General features: G+C 42.2%; 1 protein-coding gene across 3 annotated transcripts in view; it reads left to right on the forward strand.

The window, feature by feature from the left end:
* Positions 1–11,515, forward strand: part of ralgps2 (Ral GEF with PH domain and SH3 binding motif 2) — a 68,602-nt gene extending 57,087 nt beyond the window's left edge. For 2 of the 3 annotated variants that reach the window (XM_023404458.2, XM_087173510.1), the window contains 12 exons: positions 997–1,134; positions 2,017–2,107; positions 2,285–2,352; positions 2,453–2,591; positions 2,754–2,905; positions 2,996–3,050; positions 3,648–3,725; positions 4,638–4,743; positions 5,574–5,666; positions 6,703–6,808; positions 7,311–7,402; positions 7,514–11,515. In XM_023404458.2, coding sequence (XP_023260226.1) covers positions 997–1,134; positions 2,017–2,107; positions 2,285–2,352; positions 2,453–2,591; positions 2,754–2,905; positions 2,996–3,050; positions 3,648–3,725; positions 4,638–4,743; positions 5,574–5,666; positions 6,703–6,808; positions 7,311–7,402; positions 7,514–7,543 — 1,148 coding nt within the window. In that variant the 3' untranslated portion in view covers positions 7,544–11,515. The remainder of the gene's footprint in view (positions 1–996; positions 1,135–2,016; positions 2,108–2,284; positions 2,353–2,452; positions 2,592–2,753; positions 2,906–2,995; positions 3,051–3,647; positions 3,726–4,637; positions 4,744–5,573; positions 5,667–6,702; positions 6,809–7,310; positions 7,403–7,513) is intronic. The other variant, XM_023404460.2, reaches the window with a different exon arrangement.
* The last annotated feature ends 1,011 nt before the right edge of the window (positions 11,516–12,526 follow it).

Consider the following 12,526-nt stretch of genomic DNA (forward strand, 5'->3'; position numbering starts at 1 on the left):
CCCTCCCTCTCTGATTCTAATCAGATGGTGTTGTGTTTGTGTGTGTGTGTCTATGGTATCCTGAAGATGAGGTCTGGCCCTTCTATTTATTGGACTTGGTCCTGCAGTCCTGTTGTCGTTACTTATTTGTACATCTGCGCTTACACTCTGCATGCTCAGTGTACAACACCGTTTCCCAAGAAAGCGAAGGTGTGGGTGACATAAGTCTACTGTGTGATGACTTTTCTTACATCTGCACTCAATTTCGCCGCTGGCGTGTGAAAGATACATTGAGCAAGAGAGAAGAGGAGGAAAGAGAGGAATGGAAAGGAAGGCGCACCATCAGTTCACTTCTGAAGCTTGTTAATCTCTCTTTTCAGAATGCTGGGAAGCTGCTCCTGGGTTTGTCTCTCAGTGTTAATATTTATGTAATGAGAGACTAAGAATCTCAGCTCTGCTCCAACTCTGCCAAAAAGAGGTAATGAGAGAGGGAATGAGGGGCAGAGTTGGCGATGGCCTTGAATTCGAAAGGCTGAAGGCTGAAGAGAAGATCAGTCGTCCACTCAGGGCGCTCATTTAGATCTGTTGGGAGCCGATCAGGGCAAAAAAAAAAAAGTCAGTTAGAAATTTGAGCAAAGTATATGCAAATAGGAGAGTTTGTGCAAGGTTTTTATTCCTGTATGTTTTGGCCCGTGTAATATCAAACAAACCGTCTGCAGTTACCAGCTGGTCTTCACACCAAGAAACCCACAGCTCCAGGGCACTTGCATCATGCATCCAAGGAAATCTGGCCCTATTACGATGTCCAGCCTTGTTTGCGTCTACATGTTTGCTTTCTAATGAGCTGAGCGCTCTGTGTTCGGGCTGGAAAATCCGAATGTTTCCCACCGGTGTTGAAAATAACACCTGTGATAGATGGACGCTGTCCTCATTTGGCAGTCGAGGGGAAAAGGTTGTGTATATCTCCTGGTTTCACGTAACATGTTGCATCTTTTACCGTCTGCTTCTTTATTTCAGGGATGTACCTGTCTGACCTGACCTACATAGACTCAGCCTACCCCTCCACAGGCAGCATACTGGAGAACGAACAGAGATCAAACCTGATGAACAACATTCTCAGAATCATATCGGACCTGCAGAGATCCTGTACTTACGGTACAGATTAGATCCTCTCACACACACACATACACACACACACACACACACACACACATTGATGGAAAGACTAAAGAAGACTAGAGTTCTCACTCTACTCTGAGATCTGATTATGTCCATCATGTGAAAGAAAAAAGTCTTTGTGAGTCTGTATAAAGGCTGGGGAAAAAGCATTGTAGCCTTGATAATTCATTTCCTGTTGCCATGGAGACGCTATGAAAGAATCTTTGCTATTCATTAATACAGAAGTATGTTTTTATGACAACTGAACAAATTGGAAAAAAATTAAATATACTCAGATTTGACCAGGCAGTTTTACCTCCCATCTGTTTCCAGCATGATTGAAAATCATTTTTTTGACATTTTATATGTTATTAATTTGTGAAAAAATAACAAATTCTTCATCACCATTCCTTCACATGCCATTATCTTTCATGTTTTTGTTTGGTTTCAATTGTCTTGTTGTTCTTTCTTATTCAGAGAGCTAAAGCTTAAGGACCCTCCCACATGTGGATAGTAGACGCTGAAGTAGTTTTTACCTGCAGTAGAAACCCTGCGTCCCTGGTTTGAAAATGCTACGGCACACTGGAACAGACTGTGAAACATAAATAACATAAATAACAAATAACATATTGACATAAAGCAAATGCGATGCAGCTATACCTAGCAACACTCAGGCTGCTGCTCTGTAGCTGACCTGCAGAGTAAAGTTTCTGTAATGATTAATAAGGGTTCACGCTATTAGTAATTTTTCATCCTCAGTCCAGACGCACTTTATAGCCTAGATATGTCTGTGGTTTTAGTAATCATGATCACAGCATCGTATGCACACATATGTCAGTATTCATTCGAATGTGTGGGTCATTGCCTTCCCTCTTTCAGATATACCAGTGTTGCCTCATGTACAGAAGTATCTCAACTCAGTCAGGTATATCGAGGAGCTGCAGAAGTTTGTGGAGGATGACAATTACAAGTAAGAAAGAAAACAAACAAAACTTACTCAGTTTTGCTTCATAGTTTCTGATTTGGTCACAGGGGCAACCTGCCAGGAAGATCAAAATAAGGTTTCTATGCTGTTTCTAATGTTATTGCTTGCTGCCTCATTGCTGTTGAATTCAAGCTGATGGATTCATCAATATTGTTTATTTAGGTTGTCACAGAAGATTGAGCCAGGCACCAGCACACCACGAGCAAACGCCTCCAAAGAAGACCTTGTCGGTGAGTTTCTGTGCAGATCTCTAGTGGGTGTGAGCTGTAGAATAAACTCATGTATCATCTCTTTACCTAAATAACCCACCCCCCCCACTTTTACCTGCAGGCCAGGAAGCGTCAGCATCTCCTCTTTGTGGCCGTAAATGTGCGGTAGCAAATGAAGGACCAAAAGTCCCGGCCACACCGCCCTCCCCTAGAAACCTGCTGCCCTACGGACACAGGAAGTGCCACAGCCTGGGCTACAAGTCAGCATGAGTTCTTTGATAGATGATGATGATGATGATGATGAAGATGATGTACTACAAGATGCACAGAATTTACACACTGAATGTCCAAAACTGAAAATACTGACACCTCTTTTATTGTCTCTCTGTCCCTGCTGCCTGCTGTGCTCTGTGTCTCCACAGTTTTATCCACAAGATGAATACGGTAGAGTTTAAAAGTGCTACGTTCCCCAATGCCGGTTCTCGCCATCTGTTGGACGACAGTGTGATGGAGAGCCACAGTCCTACTAGGGGACAAGCAGAGAGCTCCACTTTGTCCAGCGGCATTTCACTCGGTTAGACTTAAGCATTTACACTTAGTAACATGATGCACAATTTGTTTTTTCACTGAGACGTTTTTTGTGCTGATTTTTATCTGTGTACAGGGAGCAGTGAGGGCTCGGAGCTCAGTGAAGAGGTGTCTTGGCCAGCTTTTGAGAGGTATGGGTAATGTGTCTTTGTCACTGATGTTCTTTCATCACATCCACTTCATGCAAAATCATAAAATACCCCCACCCCTGATGTGATTGTCAAATTCCCAAAGCTCTGGCTTCAAGATACAGCTATGCAAAATGAGGTGCCATCCAATCTCATACACAGGCGCCCTGAGCAGCCTTGCTTTTAGCCTCGCAGTCAAGGCTGTCATGCATCATCCCTCCACCGCTGCTCTCAGATGCTTCTGCCTCTCCATCAGCCTGAAATGTATTAAGTACTTAACATTAATTCCCCTAACCAGCAGTCCCGCTGTGCCAACAAGTGTCTGGAGCCACACTCACTAGTTCTCAAGTAAAAAGTGTCAGCTCAAGAATCTACTGGCCTGAACATCAACTTAATCTTCTTTCCAAAACACCAGTCTTTTAATTGAGTAGCACATCCATCAATAACTCTTCTAACCGAATGACCGCTCCTCATCCAGCCCTAACCCCATGCAGTTTGAAAGGGGAAAAACAGTCACAACGCAAAAAAAACACCCGCACAGCCTTAACAGTGTCCCGTGCCCCTATCCTATCCTGTCCTATCTTATCCTATTCTGAACAGGACTCGGTTCTATCACTCTTTGGGCCCAGTGACCCGAGTGGCCCGCATCCCCTACAGAGGAGTCCTGAGGCCCAGCAGGTACACACATCCCGACCGGAACCAACTGACCTGAATCAAACCCTCTCTTATCCTCACTTCACGCCCCTCAGTCCCTGCAAGGGGCCGCTGTGTGCTGGTGCTTAGCGTGTGTGTAGCGCTGGGTTTATCTTCTGGTGGGGAAATAAGTGTGTGACTGTGTGTGTGTGTGAGTGAGTTTATCACAAATCAGAGGAAGGGCAAAGGATCTGTTTGGGTTTGTGATTCTTCATCTTCTGCTGTGTATCATCAGTCTCCAATCTACCTTTTGCTGTCTTGAATTTCTTGCATGTCTGCCTCACACACATAATCACACACTCACACACGTAGAGCTCTAAGTCAAGACTTCTTCTTGTGATGACTCTCCAAGATATTTCACAGTTTGGAGCTAAAAACAAGTTTCCACAGTCACACTGAGCTCCATGTGTTACTGGAAACAAACTGTTGCATCCTCATTCCTAAAGTAGAGAGGAACAGACTCTTCAGGCTTATTAGAGCCAATTCTCATGGACGTTGCATATTAGGCGTCGCTTGCGGTTAGGGATGGTCTCTATTCTCTCCCTTTCCACCGGGCTTCACTAAGCTCCTGCACTGGGCTTCCTGCTCTGATCCTCCAGACAGACACAATCTGCACACCACCTTTCCCGTCTCTGCTATGCTTTCTGCAGATAGCAGTGTTAAGATTTATATCTGTGAAATTCAACTCTGGCAAAACAAGACAGAAATAGATGTAGTTATAAAAAAGTTTCTTATTCATGAAGCAGAGGTTAAGGTAGCTTTGCAGATTGTATCTTCCTTTACTACTAGTTTATTTCTGATTTCATTTGGTATGTGTGCATGCATGAAAGCATGCATGTTTTCTCGTGCGTATGTTTGTGTATATAGCTTGTAATGTTTGTCTTTGTCCTGTTGTAGCTCTGTGGAGTCGGAGGAGCTTGCAGTCCACTTGTATCCCGGAGCAGTCACAGTGCAGGGGGTGCTGAGACGAAAGACTGTGCTCAAGGAAGGCAAGAAACCAACTGTGAGAACCCACACACACACTCACACACACACTCACACATATACATACACAGCAGTACATGTGCATGTGTCCATATGCTGTTCATACACCTGTACGTGCATGTACCATACAGGAGCAGATGGGCCATAAATGCTGTCTGCAGAGCACAGATAGGACCACAGAGACTGCTTAACCTGCAGAACATCTCTGTTTCTGTCTCTTCCTTTTACTCGTTGCTTGCTTGCATTTCTTTCCACTGCTTTTGTTTTCCTTGTCCCGCATAAGCCATTTTTATATTTGCGCTGAGATTATCCTATTCTGTTTTGGCTGGAAACAAATCTGGAACCCTTTATGCAGCTAAAATAACTTAAATCTGTCATAGGTAGTGTGGATGATTTACGAGCATCTTTGATGATATAACAAGATATAAAAGTTTTTCCCAATGTGGCCCAGCAGTCAGGCGAAATCCCTCCACACCAGGAGGTCAACTTAAATGCCTTTTTCCTCCAGTCTTTTCCTCCATCTTGTAACTCTCTTTATTTTGCTTGTATTAGTCTTAAAAGCTTCCAGTGTTTATGAAACAGCTAACTTTGCACACTTATTCCCCAGTCACTCAACCAAGCATAGACTAAAAAAGAACTTTCAGTCCCTGAAGCCACAGTCTTCCTCCTGTCATTCACCTCACTTCAACTGCCTCTCTAAACGTGTCTCTAGTCACGAAAACATTTTACTTGCTTTTACTTACATTTTTCACAATTTATTCTTCAAAATTTCTTTTTGAGTCCCATTCTGTAGTTCTTCGTTGACTCACTCAAGCTCAAGTGGATATGGTTTCACCTTTGCTCCTCCAGGTGGCATCTTGGACCAAATACTGGGTCGCTCTTTGTGGAACCCAGCTCTACTACTACCCTGCCAAGTCCCTGAAGGCCACTGAGAGAAAACATGTGAGTCACACACACTACTCCGTCATCATTCTCTGTTTTAAGAATGTGAGGATGCATTCACACCTCGCATGTTTGCAGCAGATACATAGATTACTTTATTATGGTAGGTGAGGGCAGATAGCACAGATCAGCACTGAGGCATCTTAAAGTCGTACACCTCTCCCATGTGAACTGCAGTTGTTGATCGAAATGAATAAATGTACCAAATTACCCTGAAACACACTCAGTTTTATAAGGACACAACACATGATAGCCATTACTTAGTCATTCTTAAAAACTTTAATTATAGAAAGAATTCAGAAGAAAACATGTAATGATTCGTTATGTGTTTGTGCTTGATGTGCACTGGAAAAAAAGACAATAACAGCAAAAATGCAGGTGAGGAAAGTTTTAGGTGATTATAGATTCAAAAACAAGTGTTCACTGCATCAGACTGAATGTGTGTTTGTGTGTATGTATTTGGACTGCGTCAGTTTTACAGGAACATTTACTGAAATTGTACAGGAGCTCAGAGGAGAACGTGTGTGTGTGCACGTCTGCCTATTGTTGTGTGGACAAATTATGGTTTGAAACCATCGTTATGAGGACATTTTGGCCAGTCACAACTTTACAGGGCCGTTTGAGGGTTAGGACTTGGATTTGTGGCTAGGGTTAGGGTTTAATTTGTTTGATTGTTAGGGTGAGGGGCTAGAGAATGCATTATGTCAGTGAGTGTCCTCACAACTAACGTAAGACAAGTATGTGCGCGCGTGCGTGTGGGTGTGTTGGTGACTCGACTGGATCCAGTGCAGCAGGGGATAGACAGATGGTAGCACTCATTGAGTAATGAGACCAATGACATCACTGCAGTCCTGCGTGTCACTCATAGACTAATGAGAACCTTGTGGAGTACACATGCAGGCTCACAGGCAATATCCAAACACACACACATATACACACACACACACAAACACACAAGGGCCTGTGTTAATATTTAGACACAACAGAGTTGTCATGAGAAATAAAAAAATTCTGTTTCCACTTGCCCTCTGTTCAGTTCAAGTCAACGTCCAGTAAGACTGTATGTGTGGTGGGTCTAATGGCCATGATGGCTGACGATCCAGAGCATCCTGATGTCTTCTTGCTGACTGACTCAGAGCACGGTGAGAATAACACACACACACACACACACACACACACACACACACACACACACACACACACACACACACACAAAAGGACAAAACATTAGAAATGACTAATAAGAGCAAGAAATCATGCCTCTGAAAACGGATGCAGTAAAAAGGTGAAATAGGTCAGTGGAGTTTGGTTTGAGTGGTGACATCATCCACACACACATACACACAGATTTAGATTGTATCCACTTCACCCACAGCAAGTCTTACTCTCGATTTAAGTATGCCGCTGCGTGTTAGTCACATTTGGCATCTGGCATGTTCATATCCGTTTATACACACACACACACACACACATACACACACACACAGTCCAACTGACTTTATCCTGAACTTTTCCACTGCAACTTTGTTTTTATTTTACTGGGCGGGCCAAAGTCAAGTGAGGCTTTAGCCATCTTTCCAGTGTTGAGAAAGCAGGTGGAAACGAGAGACTTGGCAACTCACGCTGTTTGTCTCTGTTGCCTAGGTAACACCTACAAGTACCAAGCAGGGAACAGAATGAACGCTTTGCTCTGGTTCAAACACCTGAGTGCTGCCTGTCAGAGCAATAGGCAACAGGTATGAAGCGCGCACGCACACACACACACACACACACACACACACACACACACACACACACACACACACTGCTGAATATTTGCTGTTTTACAAATCTCACTCTTTTCCCAGGTGCCAGCCAATCTGATGTCGTTTGAGTGACCGATGATGGGGAGTGCGAATGAGCAAAGGAGAGAGGGATGAGGAAACAGACGAGGAGGATGAGGAGGAGTATTGACTCAGTAGTGGGAGCTTTCACTGCCATGAGCCCTGCCCGCCAATTCTCCGATTCTAGCCCCGGCCTCACTGCAGCCTCACCTGCCACCACTGCCTTAACCAGAGTACCCTGTGTGCGTGTGCTTGTATATGTGTGAGTGAGTGTGTGGGTGTGGATGGAAGTGACTGTTTTGGATGTATTTACTACTGAACAAGGACCTGGACCACTGCTCTTGTCTCCCATTTGCTCTCAGTGTCTTTTGTTTTTACTGCAAGTGTTCAGCACTTCAGTGGAGCCATTCGACTTCTCCTCTCCTCTCTCACAAACAGACTGTCCTCGGATGGACAGAAATAATCCTCCCCTTTGGTTTTCTTAAGGGGGTTTAGGTATTTTTACCCATGTCCCCACTATGCTCGAATGGAAGATTCTCGCCTTTTATTCGGCTGGACACAAAGTCACAACACTCACACTCACATTGGACTAACCCGTTGGACTTTGGAGGGTTTGGAAAAACACTTTTTTTACTTATTCGGTTCACACTTTCAATTGTTACTCTTTTCATTCACTTGAGTTGTCATGGAGTCACAGGATTATTTACATAAACCACGCACTCACACTCTCTCTCTCTCTCTCTCTCTCTCTCTCTCTCTCTACACACATACACACACACACACAGGCCTATTTGATTGCATCGTTGTAAACCTAAGGGCTCTGATTCGTAATCAATTCCAGCAGAAACAATTCCCACACTTCCTGAATGTTTCTAATTTTTATTACAGAGCTTAGTCCCCCCCCCTCTCTTTTTTGTCATATACTCGCTAAGTGTTCTGTATGTGTGTGTGTGTCTGTATAACTGCATTGGGTGAAGAGGGGGAGGGGATGGGAGGGACAATGTTTGCTCAAATTACAGGAATCTTGTCTGTGTTCCACAAGAGTACAATAATCCCAGAATCTAAGCTAAGACATGTTCACAGTTGGGTAGACAACTCCTTTTACAAGCCTGCTTTTCTTTGTTCTCCAGTGTTGTCTGCTCTCTGTCGTCACCGCCGTCAGCTCAGAGAGGTGACGCTTGGTTCACCAGACTTATACACACTAAACACTACAGACTTGAAACTGTGAAAGAGTCCAAGAGAGAGCAGCAAGAACTAAAAATACAAGATTTTATCTCCTCTTCTTCTTGTTGCTTAACATGGTTAGATCCTCTGGTCTGGAGCAGACATTCAAAGCTACCTGGAGCCATACAGAGTCTATTTTAAGTCTTGTTTGTTGATATTGTTTCGTGTTATTAGTTTCTTTTCATTTTTTTGGGAGGGATGGTGCAGTTCACAGTATTACCATTTAGTAGATGATTGCACGTCAGTGTAGGCTTTTTTTGTCTGTTACATATGAATGTTACATTTTTGTTTTTGTGGTTTTTGCCCTTTTTGGAGCAGTTATTTTGAATATTTTATGTACATGTGAATTTTAATTTTTTTCTTTCTATTTTTTTCTTTTTCTTTTTTTTTTTTTTTTTTTTTTTTTTTTTTTTTTTTTTTTTTTTTTTTTTTTTTTTGCCCCTTATTGTATTAACCAGAACCCAGCTGACCTTTAGGCCCCAACCATGTTGCGTCTGATTCAGAAATAGCATAAGCATCTTGGTTATAATTAGTGCCAAGTAATGTTATTGTCACTGTTTTCTTCAGTTTGATGAAATGATAAGAAGGGCAGAGTTGCAGTGGAATTAGTTGTAGTTACTGGCTGTGAGGAAAACTTGGGGTTTACAGTTTCCACTATGCATCACAGATGTTTGACGGTGCCACAAATCAATTATAACTGTTCGAACATGATCAGGATGACAATGATGAGGTGCTTTTTGCCCCAAAAACACTCAACAAATTCTAAATCATTTTTAAAACAGCTGTTTACATTGTATGTTTACACAATCTTTTGTCACAACATCACAATCTCCTCACTGCTCCACATGTACAGTATCTACTTTAGGAAAAAATATTGCGTAGAAACAACGGTCCTCGTATCAGTGAGGTATATTAAGCTCAGAGTTGCAGGCTGAACATATCTGTACCCTCAGCGCTGGATCCCCTTTAATGTGTCTAATCGGATGTAAAACTGTCCTGAACACAATATATAAGTCATCAGTTCAACTTTTAAGGTCAGACAAACTATTACAAAGAGACAATGAGAGACAATGTCTTTTTAGTCCCCATCAGAAGATGTTCAGCCCTTTGTATATTAACTAAAAGAGATGGTAGTAGACGAACCTGTGGAAGAATGAATGAGGAAGCCAAAGACAGGCTTACATATGTAATGTGGCAAGTTACTCTAAGTACGTGTGTGCATTTGTGTGCCTGTGCATACTACTCTATTTTTTTAAAAACATAATTGAAGCCAGATAGGCAAATCCCTTTGGGCTGTCGTCACTGCTGAGCAGTGGGGGTAAGCAGCTATCTAATCATCTGTGTGACTGACTCTGCCAGCTCATGCTAGAACTCCGCTCCAACTTGTGTCGTACAGGAAGTGTGAAGAAAGGAGCAGAGAGGAAGTGGAAACTGTACTCATCTGTGTCTGCTGAGGCTGGCGCTGTAGAGGGGAGCAGAGAGGGTTTGAAGTGACAAAATCCCAGAGCTGAAGCACCTTGGAGGCTGATCGTTACTGTTGATTTAATACCACTGGTGGGCCAGGAACAAGAGGGCTGTGAATGAAATAGGTGAAATGGGTGAGGCAGAGTTTTAGGGTTGAGAGACTGTTTAGATGCTGTTGATCTTTCCGACTGATTGACATATTCAGACAAGCTTCACCGGGGGTCATTTGCAAAATGTTGATGAATTGGTACAGCCCAGCAGGAATTTATGCTTTCTCAGAAACTCTGAAAAAAAAAAAAACTGTGGGCCAAGAGTGGCTGAGATGTAAACAAACCCAAAGTAGACAGACAACAACCCCGTCATATTTACTTTCTTTCTGTTTGCTTCATCTTATGTTGATTGAGAACAACGAAAGAAAAAAGAAATGACGAGATGTAAACGATGTGGATTCCTGAGTTAAAAGTTTTATACTTTAAAAGACCAGAAAGGGAAATTTGAATTCGTTGGGTTGGGGGGTGGGTTATTTGAAATAATTTGGGTTGAACATTTTCCCTCAAGAAATTCTCAGATCATGTCAAGCGCTTTGTGTGAGGTTTTCCTTACTGTAACCTGAGTTTACATGAATTACCTTTTTATAATCATTTCTGTACAGTGTATGGTCAGAGTAATGGAAATGTGTTTCATTTTGGTTTTAGTTGACTCATTTCCTGGATTTCAAGGCCAATCACTGCAAAACACAAAGATCCCACGATCATCTATTTTGGGATGAGTGGAAAATTCAAATGTCAGCCACTCATTCAAGATAATTTTTGGTTATTATGAAGAAACTTGATGCCAAGCTTGAAAATTCTCTTTGCTGTGGTTCAGAGTTCATGTTGTTTCCTTTAAGTTGACCATACTGTCTACAAATGCACAATTTGCCCTGTATTAACTGTTTTGATTGAATCTGCTGTCAGAATTCATTCTTTTAACAGTCATGAAAAATGTTCAAAAGTTGAGATGAAGGGTTCAACCAGAGGGAGGTGTTTGAGTGTGAGTATATGATGTGTTTATTCTTTGGTGGAGAAATGAAACCAATGTGAATCTGTGGCTCCTGCGTACGGGCCAGGCATCATTCTCTGTTTACCAAGGACATCGACAACAACCTTCGTTCAACCCAGCAAGGGTGACGAGGGTGATGTATAAGTGATCTTTGACCGTCACCCTTCACCTGCCTCTGTGCTTGTCTGTCTGCCCATGATGTGACTGTGGCAAGCGCTGTGACCTCACTGCTGAGTGATGTGCTGCCTGGTGTGAAGACTGAGAACCAATAAACACTCTGCCCTTTTTTACTCCACACATCAGTTTCATGCTCATTGTTCTGGTGAGGATTGTGTGACTGTTTATCTGGGCTCTGGGGGTAGGGGGATTGAAATGAGCGCCTGGCTGTTTGCTAGTGACTGTATTGAATCATGATTGTACAACATTACTCAATACTATTTGATAATCAGTTGCAGCTTGTTCAGGCTGCTATGTGAATTGTTGCAGACAAGAAGTGATAACTGAGGGCACTGAATGAATCTCTCTTTCAGAGTCAAAGTGTGAGTGTCTCTCCAGGTTGATTTGTGACAATTCCCAAAATATTAACCAAAATCAGCCATCAAAATATCAAGGAACAGCTTACATTCATTGTAAAATGTGTTGGCTTATTTTGTTTAGTCAGAAAATTTGTCTTAACGAAACATTACTTCACCAGGCTACAGTTACAATCACATCCATCACAGTGCAGATGTTGGCTTTTTATTGCTAATGAAATTAACAGCTGTAGGTTAATTTGCAGTGATGGGTCAGTACAGGAAAACATTTCTTATGTAATTTCAAATGTTTGCCACCTACAACAGGGTTCAACACTGGGTTGTAAATATAACAACCAACAGGGGGGCTAGTGATGTTTCTTGGGGGTTGTGTAGAAGGAAAAAAAAAAACATTTCTGTTACACAAAAGAAATTTTTTAAGCATGTTTATATGTTAATACCTGTTGACCAAACAATGAGAATGGTGCCAAGTGAACAGGCCTTTGGTTTAAGGGGTTGTCAGGAAAAAAAAAAGGTTGGGAATTACTATGTTAGACTATTGCAATGACATACTTTTTTGGATAACCCTTAATTTAGCTGTAGCTGTACGTTGATATAAGTTTTTATTAATGTATTTGTCTACAACCATAACTCCTCCGTAAACAGATAATGGATGACAATATAGAAAAACACAACTATAGTGATATAAACTATGTCTTCATAGGAGAAGTTCCTAAAATGTCTTATATCTGCTTACAACTACATGTTAATATACTGCTAATAAACGCAGAGTAGG

The sequence above is a fragment of the Seriola lalandi genome, unplaced genomic scaffold, assembly GCF_002814215.2.
Source record: "Seriola lalandi dorsalis isolate HSWRI2012SDOR001 ecotype SW California unplaced genomic scaffold, Sedor1 jcf7180002054244, whole genome shotgun sequence".
NCBI classification, from domain to species: Eukaryota; Metazoa; Chordata; class Actinopteri; order Carangiformes; family Carangidae; genus Seriola; species Seriola lalandi.